The sequence below is a fragment of the Periplaneta americana genome, chromosome 3 (genome assembly GCF_040183065.1).
Source record: "Periplaneta americana isolate PAMFEO1 chromosome 3, P.americana_PAMFEO1_priV1, whole genome shotgun sequence".
Lineage (NCBI taxonomy): Eukaryota > Metazoa > Arthropoda > Insecta > Blattodea > Blattidae > Periplaneta > Periplaneta americana.
In genome coordinates this window covers 32,931,384-32,949,144 of record NC_091119.1, presented here as the reverse complement: position 1 = coordinate 32,949,144, position 17,761 = coordinate 32,931,384, and the positions used below count along the sequence as shown (strand labels likewise).

The window sequence follows — 17,761 nt, the reverse complement described above, 5'->3', positions numbered from 1 at the left end:
TAAATAAGAATAGTAATATTAATAATAATAATGATAATAAATAATGGATTGCTAACTGGAACTGGTTTCTTATTCAGATTTTCAATTTCAGTCTCCATTACGACGCTATCGTTGAGGTTAGGATTGATTTTAAAAATATGTTTTATTACAAAATAATATAAATTTTTGGCATGATAATATAAATTTTATAGGTTATAAAATCTCTCTTTTCAAAATAATATAAATAGTAATGATATAAATTGTATCGGTTTACATTGTAAAGCATATAACAATTTTAACAAATAAATTCCCATATCAAGCTGCAAGAAACAACAAAAAAAAAAAGAAAAAAAAAAGGAAAAAAAAACAATGAACAAACATCAAAAGAAAGTATGAACTTTGGGTGTTGTCCAGGAGGGAAACAAACATATACGTATGTACATAGAGCAAATTGTTTCTTTTATGGCAATTCAGCTGTTGACCAGACTGGACCAAGCGTGACCTAGTGTGTCACCACATTTTCGGTAATCGCGATCGGAGCTAATCGCGATTAGCGACTGTAGTCTGTCACTAGTATTACTTTTGCATTATGAACCCTACTTGTGCACTTACAAGTAGAGTAACTTCTGACAGTGTTATCAGCCTGGCCCAAAAACATAGCATAAGGCAACCAACACACGACAAACAAGACAAGGTCAACACTTTTCACTGCGGCAGTCGAACCATGTCCTCGGGATTGATAGCTACAAATTCTGGCTCTGGAACTATAGCGGTCGACTAAATAATAATAATAATAATAATGATAATTTTTTTTTCTAATTTTTTCTGAGAAGGTGCATTGGTTTCATTACTCGTCTTCGTTCCACAAGTCTCGTGCTTTTAAAAACTCCACCCTATGTCCAAAAAGCTATTTCAGCTTAAATATTGTTGTTGGTGATCCTTCACAGACAGAAGAATTTTCTACCTGTGAAAACTACCTGAACTCGAGGGTTAAAACAGGCCAGGTCAGAAAGATGTACCCATTTTTTATTACATAGGAAAACCCCATAGGAGGGTCACTAAACTTCGACGTTCCAGGAAACCGTTTATTAACATGGAAATCCCGCGTGTGGCTGGCGAAACTGTGTTCGATGTGCGTGCTTGCATGACGGCCTCATTCCCTCACCACCAAGAAAACTCTCTCTGCCTCTCTCGCACTCGTGTAGTAGACTATAGTGTGTTCCAAAAAGCTTTTCACTTGTTTGGCATTGTATTTTACTCCCACCTTTTTATGTATTGTTTCAGCGCTCACGAATATTATTTTCATTCATTATAAACTGTGTAGCACAGGGGTGACTAGTATGCAAATTCAAAGAGATGTCAAATGGTATCCATATACAGGCTTCCTTAGCTCTTAGCTGTAGTTTCTCTAGTTCTTTTTTTATAAGAAAATATCGGTCTTACCAACATGTTATCGTTGGGGCGTTAATTAAGACAGCTACTAGAATTCTTTACGGATTAAAGAAAAAAAGAAATTTTTATGAGCGGCCTTGAGCTCTTGTGACGTTAGATTATTGTTATAGTGTGAAATGTTGGTAAGGGCGTTGTTTTGGAACCCCTCCCTATGTAAATAATGTAATTAGAATGCGTGTGAAATGTAGGAGGAGGCGATAATAACAAGTTTAATGAGCCAAGTGATGGCCCAGAATGGTCGACAAATGTAAATATACTTCGTGTAGACGACGATCATCCTGCTTGTTACAGGGAGAAGTTCTTTCTCGCGGTTCACACGATATTGTCGCTGCGGGTTGTAATTGTTTAATGTAACGTGCTACGGACTGCAGTCTGTCTTTTTTTTATATAACCATTAATGCCACATTGGCGCTTTTAACAAAATTACACAGAAGAGCGACTTCGTGTTGAAGATTGTAAACATTTGGTAAACAAAACTGCAGTGGATTATCATAGTTAGTGTCCAAGATTATCATCTTGCAACGCATCAGTGATTCACAGGCATTTAGTATATGTACAACGGAGTCGTAATTATCGCTAAGACTGAATAATATGTGAAAAAAAGCGCCTGTTTCAGTTTTTTTTTTGTGCTGCCCTTACAAGTATCGTTTTGTGGATACTGACAAAGACCTTCAGTTAATTATAATGAAATACAGTGTGTCAATAACATAATTTGCTGTATCCCAAGTTTCTACAGTCAGATTATTATCTTACTATCCGCAATCTACTATTTTCTTCGCGGCCTGTAGTTCGGGCGACACTTTCGAGAAAAGTGACTGCCTGTATGTGATGTAGTTAATAATCACGTCAAGGATTCTTTACATTTGCATCTTTGTAAAAAAAAAAATTGTTCTCGTGGTAATGTTTACATAGGAACTGTCTCTTAGTTCAAGTTCAGTGATGATTGCTCTTGTTTAACTCTCATTTAGGTTTCCAGTAAATACAAGGTAATTCACGAGGATTTACCGCCACTTACGGAGCTTATTTCCGAAGACTTTCTGAGCAAAAAATGTCATGTAAACATGTGTCCTAATCTCAATATTTTCAGAGTTAGTTACACTAATTTTAAGTTGTTAGTAAAATATATTTTTTCTGTAGTTTTAAGGTTAGAAGAATATTAAAAAATAGAGACTGAACTATTCAGAAATATCATTTCTTTAATTAGCTAATGTTCTGAAGCTAAAAATGTGTTGTGAATTGCTTTGTACAGATTTTGTTTTTCAATTTTTAAAAATTACATCATTCTTACGCAATTATTACAAAAATTGTTACAAATCATAAGACTTCAGAAACTTGATTCTTTACGGTTTAATTATGATCCTAATGTACAGTCTTTAAAAAATTACAACAGTGGCGTGATTTGTAAATGAGTAAAACATGTAAATTTGTACAAATCTAGTCTTTCAGGTAAAGCTTCCTGTAAAGCAGATTTGAATAATTTCAAGGGAAAAATTGTTCCGGGGTCGGGTATCGATCCCGGGACCTCTGGTTGAACGTACCAACGCTCTGCCAACTGAGCTACCCGGGAACTCCACCCGACACCGTCTCAACCTTTCCCTTTATATCCACACAACTCGCGTGGGCTGACGAAACGCCAGAGATCCACATCGAGTGCACACAAACTCTGTGTGACTTGGAATTGTGGTTTTCTGTTAACGTACACAGTGACGTATATATTATGCAAATCTAGTCTTTCAGGTAAAGCACAATTCCAAGTCACACAGAGTTTGTGTGCACTCGATGTGGATCTCTGGCGTTTCGTCAGCCCACGCAAGTTGTGTGGATATAAAGGGAAAGGTTGAGGCGGTATCGGGTGGAGTTCCCGGGTAGCTCAGTTGGCAGAGCGCTGGTACGTTCAACCAGAGATCCCGGGATCGATACCCGGCCCCGGAACAATTTTTCCCTTGAAATTATTCATGTAAATTTGTAGTTAAAACTCGGGGGAAAAAAATCTGTAGGAAGCAACTATGGAATTCACAACACATTTTTAGCTTCAGAATACTAGCTAATACTCCTGAATAGTTCATTCTTTATCTGTAATATTCTTTTATCCTTAAAACTAAATAATAATGGTATTTTACAAACAACTTCAAATTAGTGTACCTCTGAAAATATTGAGATTAGGACAAATGTTTATATGACTTTTTTTGCTCAGAATGTCTAAGGAAATAAGCTCAGTAAGTGGCTCTAAATCCTCGTGAGTCACCCTGTATAAATCGTATAAAATTAGATCGGGAAGTGTGGTGGCTATAAATCGAAGCTTTAATTTTCTGTTAAAACACAGTTTATATTATTCTAATTTGTATTTAGGCTCCAAATTACAGTATTATAAAAATGAATAATAAAGTTAACGCGCATAATACGTGTTGACACCGAAAATATTATTTAAAGGCAGACTATAGACAGTTGAACAAAAGCACAGTTCAGCGACCTCGATGCAGATGATAGGAACACGCACTTGAAGGAAAGTGCAGTTCAATGACCACCCAAGATGGTAACAAAGACGTAAAGTTCTCCAGTTCCAATAACTGGGCCTTCGCGCTAACATTCCCAGGTGTGTGACTCGGGCGATATGTACTCATATCGCTCCCAGTTGTATGTTTGTCCTGTATTTTCGTAAGCAGTAGCCTTAAGCCACATGATCGGTAAGCCCTGTTATGTGTGATTTAATTTTGGTTCATTATCCTCACAACAATGGGGTTCGCTCTTTGCACGGCGATGACGATGATAAATAGAGTTCACAATAAATCCTCTTGAAAACGAATGCGACTGTCATGTTCATTTTCCTTCCTGCTTTGATAAACCATAAGAATTAGTCACGAACTTCAAATAAAGAAGAAAGCTCTTTCTGACGAATGCTTAGCTTGAAAACAGTTTCCTGCCTTCAAGATCAAATGGAGATCGTAAAAGCGTGGTACTCATAACTATTTTGAAAAAGAAGAACTAATAATTTCTCCTGTTCTGGTTTACAGCTATACTGTTTCAACTGACAAAGACAGCTGTATGTCAAAATGGACGTTATTTTAAATTACCGGAAGTGATTTCTCCAGATTCTTTTGAAAATTTCATATCTCCCCCTTAAAAAAGAAATACAAAATCGTACTATTGTTTTACCTAGAGCTATTGAAGTATGTATCGCCGATATTGCAGTTTTAAATTTATTCCTTAACGATTTTTTGTGTGTATTAATCTATGTAAAATAGTTTATTTCGATTTTTATATATAGGATGATTCACGAGGAGTTGCCACTTATGGAGAATATTTCCGAAAACATTTTGAGCAAAAAGTGTCATATAAACATGGGTTCTATTCTCAATATTACAGTAATTTCAAATTGTTCGTAAAATACCTTTTTTTTTCTTTAATTGGCTAATATTCTGAAGCTAAAAATTTGTTGTGAATTTCATAGTTGCTTCGTATAGATTTTTTTTTTTTCGATTTTTAACTACAAAATTACATTATTCTTGATCACTTATCACAACAAAATTGTTACAAATCACGCCACTCTTATAAACTCTTTAAGACTCTACTTAGGGTGCAAAATTGAACTGCAAAGAACCAAGTCTCTAGAAATGGTGTGATTTGTGCGTAAGAATAATGTAATTTTTAGTTAAAACTTGAAAAAAGAATCTGTACAAAGCAACTAAGGAATTAACAACACGTTTTTAATTTCAGAATACTAACCAACTAAAGAAATGATGCAAATCAAGCTTTCAGGTATAACTCCCTGTAAAGTTGATTTGAATAATCTCGAGGGAAAAATTATTCCGGGGCCGGGTATAACTCCCTGTAAAGTTGATTTGAAAAATATCGAGGGAAGAATTGTTCCCGAGGCCGGGTATGATACTTCTGAATAGTTCATTCTCTATTTGCAATATTCTTTTACCCTTAAAACTAAAGAAAACAAGGGTATTTTATAAACAACTTCAAATTAGTGTAACTCTGAAAATGTTAAGAATAGGACCCATGTTTATTTGACATTTATTGCTCAAAATGTCTTCGGAAATAAGCTCCGTAAGTAACGGTAACTCTTCGTGAATCACCCTGTATATTACTGTATGTTTTTTCTTGAATTTTCTTGGTGTTAGTATGAAGACACAGCTTCAGAGTTTGGTTTATATTTCATTGTTGTTCTTTTCGTGTTATTACAGGAAGGAAAAAGCGGACGAACGGCCCTTCACTATGCAGTGGAATATGGAATCCACACAGTGACTAGATTTTTATTAGAAGAATGCCCAGTCGGTCCTAGTGGCTTGCAGCTGGAGATGCCCAACTACGCTGGTTACACGGCGTATCAGCTAGCGTCTTGCTTGGACTCTGCTCTTGCAAGAAAGCTTGAAGACAAGGGTGCTCTCACCAGGGGCTTGCCTGACGATGAAACAGATTCAGACTATAGTGATGATGAGGTGAGGACTTGAGATGATGTGTGAATACAATAATGAAAGTCGTATTGTTTTAAAATACGGCTGTATTCCTAAAATGAATAATTTTGGGTACCACCAGTGGTGTTCCAGTAGAGTTCAGACTTGAGATTTAGCTATAGCACTTGTTTGTGAGTGGAAACACAGACAAGAGTGGCACAGTTAAACAACCACTTAACTGATATCAAAATTGAGTGTACAAAGAATTTTAAATTAACTGTTTTACAATATACTCCCCAGTCTGGGGATATTAAAAGAACAAAAGTACATGAGAAACTGACTGATTTTTTTTTTTCCATCGACAGATGTACGGGATACCATCTGACATTTATTTTACGAGTCACAGAATCAACGGGGAGCCAATCAACATCAGTGCATAATATAACATGATCGCCACACAACAGAAATAATTGATGCTTTTGCAAGTATTCGAAGTGTATCTCAGTGAGTTTGGTTCATAAAAATGTGTTCCTTCAGTTTGGCTGCTGGGTAGGTAGGACAGAGAGAGAAAACAGAGTCTTTGATTCTGATGTCATTGATAATATTGTGACCTCCAGAAGCCTTAACCCTTCTCTACCCCTCCACTCCCCGCCCCACCTGCATCCCATTCCTTCATTACTCCTACTACTTCTTGACATAATTCCAAGGTTGTAGAGGAGTGGGAAAATGGTCAGAGCACGAGAGAGAGACAAAGAAAGAGATGTTTAAAAGGTGCAAGGCAAGCAGGACTCAGGACTACCACATCAGTACCGAACATGAGCTGTTTTCTCCGTAGCACGAATGACTCCTGTGAAGTTCAGAAAATTCTTGCTGTTTTTGTTTTCCTCGTTTTTGTCTTAAGAAAAATGTCTGTAATTCTTACTCCATTATAAAAGAAGAATTTGTTTGTTTTAAAACCAAATTTATGAAAGAATTTTATACTTTTTTTGTTTTTGGATTTTTCCTTTCAAGAATTTAAGAAATGCTGCCTTAACCTGTATGCCAGTCTGTGTGATGAGACTACAAATAACCCTATCACTGAGAAAAATGCAGCTAAATTTTAGTTTCACTAAAAGGAAGCCATTCTTTACGATTGGTTTTGATATCTAAGGGTACATACACGTTGGAGCGACGATAAACGATAAAAGAAGCAGCAATGCTATATCAGAGAGAATTGAAGCATGCATTGTCATTGGAGTAACGATAAAAGCGAAGATACACGATAAAAGCGACGAAAAAGAAAAGTTCCATTTTCTTCGCTCTTGTCATTCATATGAGCTCTGATTAAGATAATATTAATCTGTATAAATACCGGTGGTTATCAATATATCCGAATATTAATCGATTTATTATTATTTCGGCATATTAAATTAATTATTGTAGATATTGGCAAATTGATCAGTTGTGTATTTATTCGTCAAATGTTATGTGATCACAAGAACCAATCACAACACAACGAATTTATACTATCTTTGGGATGACAAACTGGTTTAATTTTGTACGTATTTAAGTTGTATTAACCTTGAACTTAGCAGCTAATATTTCCTATAATCTTCTTTCATTAAGTGGATGCATAGAATATTTTCTACTGATAAATCAAAATGTTCGCTTCCCGCGTCCTCGTTGCTCCGATATGAACACTTGATTCTTTGATAATACCAAAGCTTCGCTAGGTAGTTTCTTTTATCGTTTATCGTTGCTCCAACGTGTACGTACCCTAACGCGCTTATAAGATCAGTCACAATTCTGTCAAAAGTGAGTTTCAAATATAAATGTAAAGAAATAAAGTTTTATAGTTTATTCAGTTTTCTAACATTAATTGGTTCCTTTCTGGAAAAAAATGTTACCAAGTTTTCAGTATTACATGTTTGAAGTGACAATATAATAAACAATCAAAACATTACCAAAAGTAGTAATTTTATGTTTAATTTTTTATTATTTTTTTCTGTCTTTCTTTTCTCCTCTCCTTCACACATTGTTGACCTGGTGCATGTAGCCCTCTTTTCGAGTGTTCGACTTGTTCAGCCCTTTTCAATGTAATTTTTTTTGCCTCTGTTCCTTGATACATTGAATCAAGGAAAGTATATCTGTTGAGAATAAGATAATTTCACTAATTCTGGTTAATGTATTTAGGACTCCTAGTGAAATTCTATGTTATTTATTACTGAAAGTCCTGGCTGTCTTGTGTTGAAGCTCTGATTTCTGTTAAATTTGACACACTCGTTATTTATAACAAATAGGAACAATCACAAGAGTCAATGTCTGCTGGTAGAGAGCCGTTATTGATCTGTTCATTACTCTCGTGTCAAAAGCCTTTTCTAATAGAAAGATTACGTATGTACCTGTACTAATTCATAAGAAGGACATATGCTGGAGAGGTTTTTCCTAATGAGATGATAATATAAAGAAAATGTGTTCTCAAATAATTAGTTATTTGGTCATTGTTATTTATTACAGTTCTGATTAAATATAATATTGTTTAATGTGCCTTTTGAGAAAGACATAAAGTACTGGTTCCCAAACACAGATTGTGTAAGACAGACAGAAAGGTTGTTCACAAAAACAGCAGCAACCCGTTAAACAATGTTCTTCTTGGTCAAGTTCAATCACTGCCTTTAATACTTTCTGTTGGATTTGACAATCAGAAAAATTTGCACCTATTATTTATGCATTTTTATGAAATAATAAGAATTTCTCTGTAAAAGATGGAACATTGTTTAACACGCTATGTTACTAATATGTAAGTGTTTACAGCTATTTAGAAGCTATTTTAGTTAAATGTAAATTATGTGTGAATCCTCAGAAGTTGTCACCAGTCTTGTTTAACAACCTCTTGTTTTCATGTTTAATTGTACATATATAATATGCAAAATTATTTTAGTAACAAAGGTCCTTGCATTGAATAAAATGCAGTGAAAATAAACGTTTATTTATTTCTCATGTTGTATTTACAACTGCTTTTACATTCCTTTCCTTGCTCCCTTCCTGACTTCTTTCAGTTTGTGTTATAAAGTGACTTGTAATTGGGATATATTGCAAGTGAGACACATATGGGGCGTTCAGAGCACAAGGAATCGAGTCACAAAAATAAAATTTTCAGAAAATTAAAGTCTTTATGTATAGTTAATAATCCATTAAACGTGAGTATGATTTTTAAACATCTGCACCATTGCAAAGATTGTAAGGACATGATTCTCTTATGCTCTGAAAGTAACCTCATATAATGTATGTATAGACGAAATGGCTCCCAAGTGACCAAAAGTGGACTTGATTTCCTTGTGGTCTGAATGCTCCATGTTGAGATAAGACATTTGAAACACTAGTAACGCAGACGAACACAGGATCAGCATTTCTAGTGAAGAACTAAATACTATTATTGGAAGGTAATGCAACTCTGCAGATTTATTAGATAGTTTTAAATAGAAGAGAAAGCATTTTGTGGACTATAATGAAAAGACTTAATTTAAACAAAACGAATGCAACTTGTCACAGAGTCCGCATAGTATTGTCTAGTTGGGGCAGCGTATTTGAAAATGTTAATTGCTGTAATGGATTGAACTATAACGCTTTCACTACATAAATCGAATTTATTAAATTATTACTAATCTGTACTGAAAAGAAAGCCCCTGTAGTGATTGTATAATAGCACTAAGGTATGGTGAGGATCACATAAGAGTAGTTCCTAAAAATCTAATTTGGCCGTCTCTTCAGTGTTGCCAACTAATACCAGATGTCGCCAAAGAGGATAAAATCACAATGCTACGTACTGTAATAATAATAATAATAATAATACTCTAAGATCAGAATATATCAAACGTGTATAAGGCCAGTATTAACATATGCAACGGAAACTCGAGCAGAAATGAAAAAAAACTGCAAAAATGATAACAGAAATGACATTATGAAGTATAGCTGGCGTTATGTTATATGACAGATAGACGAATGATGAGATTAGGGGAAAATGTGGAGTGTAGAACGTGACAAAACGGATGAAGACCAGAAGAAAAGGGTGGCGGGACCATGTATTAAGGATGACGGAAGACCGACTCCCGAAAATCGCAATGAAAGGAAAGTTGGACACCCCAAGACCTTCGGGACGACCCCCTAAACGGTGGAAGGAAAGTTGGATACCAACGTCGGATTAAGACAGCAAAGTTGGAAAATACAGGATTTATCCTAAAACACGAGGAAGAAGAACTGTTTTAACAATAACAATGCCTTGCTTATTCATCACGTCTCACCTTTAAGTTGCGAGGTGTTTCCTAAATGGTTCAATAATTTATGGTATAGTATATTTTCTTTCTGGACTTCTCGCATATCATGTTGTTAATTAGGATTAGTATGATCTAATACTAAAATCTATTGTGTGTGGCAACATGAAATTCATTGCTTTGATTAAACAGTTTACGATTCATGAGAGCTAACCTAAAAATACATTTACTAGCTTGCATTTTCATCAGTTTCCTTTACTGCTAACAGAAATTGTTGCTGCCAATATAACAATTACAAAATAACTGCCAGTTGTAATATTTGTCAGTACTCGGAATTCGAAACGAAGTTGGTAAAAGAAAATTCAACCTGAGAGCTAGAAAATCACTATAATCCATTATAATACATAGTAATAGGGGAAGAATGGTTAGGTTTCACCCTTACTGTATTACTTAAGGTGATCCGGACTATATATATATATATATATATATATATATATATATATATATATATTGCAACCTCTAGTATTCGTTACGCAGGAGAAGACTAGCACCATGCTATATTTTGGTCAAAGAGGTTTTTTTCTTTCTTTTTACTTCGGCACCGCAGTCTGAGGCTTATTGTGCCTAGGCCCACAACTCTACTGAACACACGCACACACTGCAGGACCCCTCCATTTACTGGGTCAGGGTATCCAGGGGCTACTGTGAGACACCACACACACTGGGACAATGGACAGACAACCAGTCCCGGTGAAGAGGTCCGAATTAAATCCCCCTGACTTCACGACCGGGAATCGAACCCAGCATCCTACTTCAAGACCAAGGAGGCGAACTGGTTAAAGAGTTGCTGTAGCATCAATATTATTTTAATTATTCTGTGCTCTTTGGTTTTGTTCTCTGTGGTTACAAGGCAAACACCATAAAATGACAATTGATAGGAACAGCTGTTAGAGAGCGGCCATTTTTTTCTCTATATACTGTACAATGCTTAAACAAGGGGTTTCGTGTATATAACTACTGCAAAGCAATTCCCATGTATAGTTACAGGCTGTTTATACGTCCATCGCTTATGCATGGTTTATTAGTAACTTTTTCTGTCCCAACTCTGCATAAGTCTCGTATAAAAACTATACATGGGTTATAAGTAAGACATTTAATATATCATTGTAATTAATAGCTTCACTTCTCATTTCCTAAGCACAAGAGCAATGACCAGAAACTGATGAAATCTTAATTTTTTTTATGAATACAGTATTATTGCTACTGCGTCACATAATGTAAGCATTCATATTACTTAATTCATCCCTCTGCCACCTCACCTCCCGCTCTTCGTCTTGTGAGTAACAAACATTAGCTATTGGGTTGCCACATTTTCTCTAGCAGACAATGGTGAACAAAATTTTACACACGAGTAAATCTTGTGTATTCATAGTAAATTTTCCTCATTTAATGATGTAAAAACCAATTAAAATTAGCAACACCGAAACCAGTATAAACCTATTTCCGGTTTGTTCTCATCAGTGGCGTACGCAGAATTTTGTCAGGGGGAGTATTATTAAAATTGTTTACAATTTACATTATCGATATTTTAAATTTTGTGTATTATGTTATGGTATATTTATTAATATGTTATTACGTTCAGTGAAATCGATAATATTAAGAAGAAAAGTCAGTTAATGATGGTTATCTCCTTGTTCAATTGACTTGTCTTGAATCAATATAAAACTAAAAGCATTTTCCACCAATCTGATATAATTTAAATAGCTGTACATCAGCAAAGCTTTTGGGTATACTCCTAGATAAAAAATAAAACTGGAAGATACATGCTCATTATTAAAGCAACAAGTTACCTAGTTTGCTTCTGAAATATTCCTTCAATTCCTTAAAGACATCATGAGTGTATCTGGGTCCAAGGAAAGTTGGTATAAAAGCACGTGTTGAGGTTTTAAGTGAAACTCTTATGTGAAAAGTGAAAAAAAGTGGTGTAAGATAATTATCTTTTCTGTTAATATAATTTCTTGTATTAATATAATAGGTAATTTGACCCCTATTATAAACCAATGTAACGTAATCTAATTATCGAGCGATTGAGGGGCAAAGCCCCCAAGCCCCGACTACCCCGACTGGGGACTTCGCCCCCAAACCCGTATCCTTAACATATCACATTATATATAACTGCAACAGACATAATCTTTTGTCATATAAAGAAGAAAAGATTTGCGAAAAGCGAAGTGAGGAGGAGGAGAAGAAGAAGAAGAAGAAGAAGAAGAAGAAGAAGAAGAAGAAGAAGAAGAAGAAGAAGAAGAAGAAGCAAGAAGGTGGCATGCATGTGAAAAAAAAAGATGTAGGAAAAACAAAGGGCATTTCAAACAAGAAATTCCAAAGAAAACGATTGGAAGATTCGAGCAGCAAAGATTCAAATCTAGAAATCATACCAAGCAACTCTAATGACGAAGACTACGATGAAGACGCTGAATACGATATCTCTTTTGTGGTTGCTTATTTTCTTCCAATACATTACTCATAGAAAACAATGGGTTCAATGTACAGGATGTTATCGTTGGGCCGATGAGCTTTGTGGAGCAACTGAACGAATGTTTTTGTGTCCAACATGTGTCAAGAAGCAAAATAAATAGAGAATCTCATAATAGGAGACATTTTTTTCAAACTCAAAAAATGCATATTTTAACTTTTTCAAAAGTGCATTACAAAATAAATAATACAAATAAAAATTGGCGTTTGTACCTTGAAATTTAATAATTATTGAGTGATCTGTTTGTGTTTTGGAACATCTATGACTTTTATTTTCTGAATTATTAAAGTTTAGAAAAATGGATATCATATTAGGCGTCTTTACCTTATCACAGTCTAGTATATACAGTCGCGAAGCTCAATACGTAGTAAATCTGCAAACATTAGATAGTTGCTCACCACTAGGATCGCTAATATCGCCTCATTACAGGCAATGCAAAATAGTACCGTCACAGTCTATTGTTTCTAGCACCCTCAAAACTCAAGCTTCGTGACTGTATATAGTAGACTGTGACCTTATGTTCCCAGATGACACAATATAATTCTCCTTGTATTTATTTATGATGTAAAAGTTAGCTGTTATTTCTATGTGACAGTATAGTACAGGATGAACAGTAAGTAATATCATTTATTTCAGGATGTTATTCTTTGAGATATTTTAAACAAAAAAAATTTATTACTGTACATTTTTGCTCGTTTTTGCTTCCTTTGAGAGATAAAAATTGTTTTATATGAAATATTTCACAGCGTGTTTTGTGAAAGCTATTGATTTAATTCCCATGCTCAGTCAATTTAACCCTTTGAAGCACAAATTAATTTTTTATGTTTCTCGTACCATGGATCATAACAAAGCTTAGATCAATTTTTTTCAACATTTTAACTCTGCACACAATTTCAAAACACAGATGGCACCTCAATGTATACTCAAGTGGTGGTTTCTTGGTGGAATATCTGTGCCATAAAATTTAGAAAGAAAGAAATTGGTGGTTCTTCTATGTAACCACTATGCTTCAAAGGGTTAATAGAACAATGTATTATGGTAATAAATGATTTGAAAGTATTTTAGTTTTATCTTTAAATATGCAAAAATTTGATCCGAACAAATGTAACATTTTAAAATTAATTTTCAGAGCGAAAAGTTACATTGGTTGGAATCAAATTTCTGTACATTTAAAGGACAAAACTAAAATTGTTTCAGTAATTTATTATCGTAATACACTATTATTTTAAATTTCCTGAGCATATTGGGAATTCAAACAATTTATTTCCCAAAACTCGCTATGAAATGTTTCATATAAAATAATTAGTCTCGAAAAGGAAGCAAAAGCGAGCAAAATTGTATTAAACTTTTTTTTGTTTGAAATATCTCAAAGAATAACCCCCTGATATTAATGACGTAGGAAATATGCATCTATAGATAGTTGCTGACCACTAGGATCGCAAATATCGCCTCATTACAGACAATGCGAAATAGTACCGGCACAGTCTATTGTTCCTAGCACCCTCACAACTCAAGTTTCGTGACTGTGTATACTAGACTGTGATGATATCATAATACGTGTGTGATAAAATCCTTCATGTATTTTTTTTTATTTCACATAACTGTATTTCATGTTGGTGACACTGAGAAATCGATAATTTTTATATCGATATGAATAGTCAAAAATCAAAATAGTGGTGGGTCGCTCGTATAATAACATCTGATCATTCTGACGTCCGTTGCTGTCGTCGGCACTGGAAGTTGCGTCAACCGTATTTACTTTTGTGATAGTGAATTCTTACTTGCCATTAACTGTATTGGATTATTAGTAGGTCTAATATTGACATATTTGTATATACTTACATAATCTTTGGTTTCTTAAAAGACGTTAATATACAGACCGCATTGGGTAGGCCGTCTCTAAGTAAATTGAAATTAACCAACCATAACCTCTGATGAAGAAAAGAAATATCTATTACAACTCTGTTCCCTATGTGAAACGTTACGCGTGGAAGGTAAGTCACATGTAATGAATTCTCCCATTTGTTGTTTTATATAATACGACAGAACCACAGTCTAGTATATACAGTCACGAAGGTTGAGTTGTTGAGAGTACTAGGAACAATAGACTGTGCCGGTACTATTTCGCATTGTCTGTGATGAGGCGGTAGTAGCGATCCTAATGGTTAGCAACTCTCTATGGAGGCATATTCCCTACGTATTGAGCTTCGTGACTGTATATACTAGACTGTGACAAGAGCTTGAGCTGTGTATATTTTAAAAATGGAAATTCCCAGTGTTTATACGTAAGTGATCTAGATAACAGTAGTCATATCATTTACTTTAGTGGGCTTAGGTTAGCTTTTTAACTTATAATATTGTGTATTTGTTCTTGAAACTGCAGTCACTACGTAGTTGTTCTTGCCTTTATATTTCAATAAGCGTTTTGGTTGATGGCTGATAAATACATGGCAGGTCGTGAAAGGAAAGAGAGAGGAATAGTGGAGGTTATGGTGGTTTAGTTAGGGATTCCCGAGGTTCAAACAGTGCCCGATGTTGTGTATTCGTCCTAGCTTGGTCGGGAATCCCGACCTGTTGTTAGATTTCTCTTTACACTAGCTGTCATAAACTTGTTTGACATAGTGCAAATGGCAGCTGTGTTACAAAGCGAGAAGCAACCATTTACTTCCCATTTAATGTTCGCTAGTGGCATTACTTGTCTATTTTAAAATAAAGGTCGTTGAAGATTAATGTCCTCGATCGTCGAGTAGTTATTGTATTCGCCATTAGTACCGTTGTCTGTTGGTTCGAACCCTGCCGATCTTTTTTGCAAGAGAAGAAAGCGCATAGGTACTGTGTCATATATTTTACGCATTCCTACCTCTTGTAAATTTGTTTTTATATGATTTTATTCAATTTCTTTTGTGTGTTTTGTTCTAAATTTAATTTTATTTTATTCAATTTACTCAGGAATATTAAACACGGAGTTCCCTAGACATCACTTTTAGGTCCAATATTATTTCTAGTTTATATCAGCGATTTAGTCTCATCCATAAATAATTTATCACAGGTAATCTTATTTGCAAATAATATTAGTGTGAAATAACTGTTTTCTAAACTAATTTATTGTGAGTTGGATCTTTAATACTAGTATGCCGTCTGAAAAGAGGCTCTAGACCAGCGGTGACCAAAACCCGAACGGCAGTGATAACACTTGAGAGACTGTCTATGACATACCTGCAAAAACAGCGCTTAACGAGCGCGCGCGCTCTTTCGGAGCGGGAGAGCTGTGTTTTCCGCTCGCCGAATCGGAGAGGAAGATACGTCAGAATGACAAGACTTGCTATAGGTAGAGGAGAGGGAAAGGACCACTCAGCTATCTAGTGGAGTGCAGTGCGTATTCTCAGTAACTGTTTCACGTTGTTCTACTGCTACAGTACGGTATGGAGGAATCTAAAAGACGGAAAAGTAGTGATCAGACAAATTCTTTCAAAGTTGCATGGGAAAATGCTTATTTTTTCATAGCTGCTAGAGTAAATACTCATTGCTTTATCTGCCACAACATTTTGAAAGGTAGAAAGAAACGTAACATAATGCGTCATTACGAGTCCAGACATAAAGATACTAAAGATATTAATCTTCAACAATTTAAATAGCTCTCTTCAGGGAAAAGGCCAGCTCAGTGTTGATATGTTGAATAAATTACGGGATTTCAGTCGTAAACTTACACTTTTCGTAAATTCTTCAACACCAGTTGAAACAGTGTCATATAAGATACAGGTGGGCCAGGTTGGCGGAGTTGGTATAGCGCTGGCCTTCTATGCCTGAGGTTGCGGGTTCGACTGCATTTAAATGTGCTCATATAACCTCGGCAGTTGCGAGCGTCGTTAAATAAAACATAACATTTAACGATTTACAGCTCGAACTTATTGATATTCAATGTGACCTAAGGGCTAAAGATCGTTTGAATAATACTACTAGCCTGGTTGAGTTTTTCAAGACTAAACATTAGCAATAATATCCACGACTACACAGGCTGGCTGTGAAAATGATTGCTATGTTTGGCTCAACATTTATATTTGTGAGCAACTGTTTTCTATAATCAACTTTAATAAAGGCAGACATCGAACATCTGTAACTGATGTTTCATTACGATCAGTAGGCTACTGTTTCTTTCAGCTGCCAACAGCATAAAACCTCGTTTTCATGTACTGATAAATAAAAATATAACAAAATGATATTGTACATTTAAGTAGGTATAAAATTTCTATTATTTCTGTAAAATAAATATTTCTGTATTAATTAATTATAGTCCAAGATAGTTTTGCAAACACTGAACGGGAATTCATTTCATAAACATTCGTACTAGTACTTCCTTTTGTGTACATTTTGTACGAGATCACCCCTTCTTCCAGTCCACCCTATACTGAGCGCAGCTAATACCTGCATTCCGCTCATGAGCTGTGAGCCGGCTCGGAGAGCGCAAACCTTGTGCAGGCCTGGTCTATGAAGTAAAGAGACGGGGGAGAGGTAGGCCTACTTGGCATGAAAACTACAACCAGTGGTGTCCGTGCACTAACATTGAGTTCTTCATCAACCCGCTAATAAAAATCGAAAGCTTTACTGTATCAGTAATGTCACTACTGTCATCAAGACCCAATAAAAAAAATGTATTATATAAATGTTGTTGCTTTCTTTTTCAATATTCCTCATGAATACAATCGGAAATCTCCTGAATTCTCTTCTGGATATTTAGTCGAGAAATGCGCAGTTTTTCAAAATTAATTAACAACTTTCATTGGACAAATTATTTCAGCCACCTGATCATTACGTTTTTAAAAATCTCTCGTCCGTTGGAAGGCTTAAGAGAACGAGCTATTTCGTTCGCCTCTAGATAGCTGCTTCCTTATATTTATTTATGTCATCTTTCTCTTCATGACGATGATTCAAGGCTGATTTCAGTTCTTGGAGTTTAATAACTAGTTCCATTACTACACTAGCACGTAATATTCAATCAATCAGTTTCTCTATATTATTATTATTATTATTATTATTATTATTATTATTATTATTATTATTATTACTATTATTATTATTATTATTATTATTACTATTATTATTATTATTATTATTATTATTACTATTATTATTATTATTACTATTATTAT

The 17,761-nt window shown here is 34.9% G+C and overlaps 1 protein-coding gene across 4 annotated transcripts in view; it reads left to right on the top strand.

Moving 5' to 3' along the window:
• Positions 1–8,810, top strand: part of cact (NF-kappa-B inhibitor cactus) — a 249,974-nt gene extending 241,164 nt beyond the window's left edge. For all 4 annotated transcript variants that reach the window (XM_069820253.1, XM_069820252.1, XM_069820254.1 and 1 more), the window contains 2 exons: positions 5,622–5,876; positions 6,197–8,810. In XM_069820253.1, coding sequence (XP_069676354.1) covers positions 5,622–5,876; positions 6,197–6,271 — 330 coding nt within the window. In that variant the 3' untranslated portion in view covers positions 6,272–8,810. The remainder of the gene's footprint in view (positions 1–5,621; positions 5,877–6,196) is intronic.
• Positions 8,811–17,761: the final 8,951 nt, after the last annotated feature.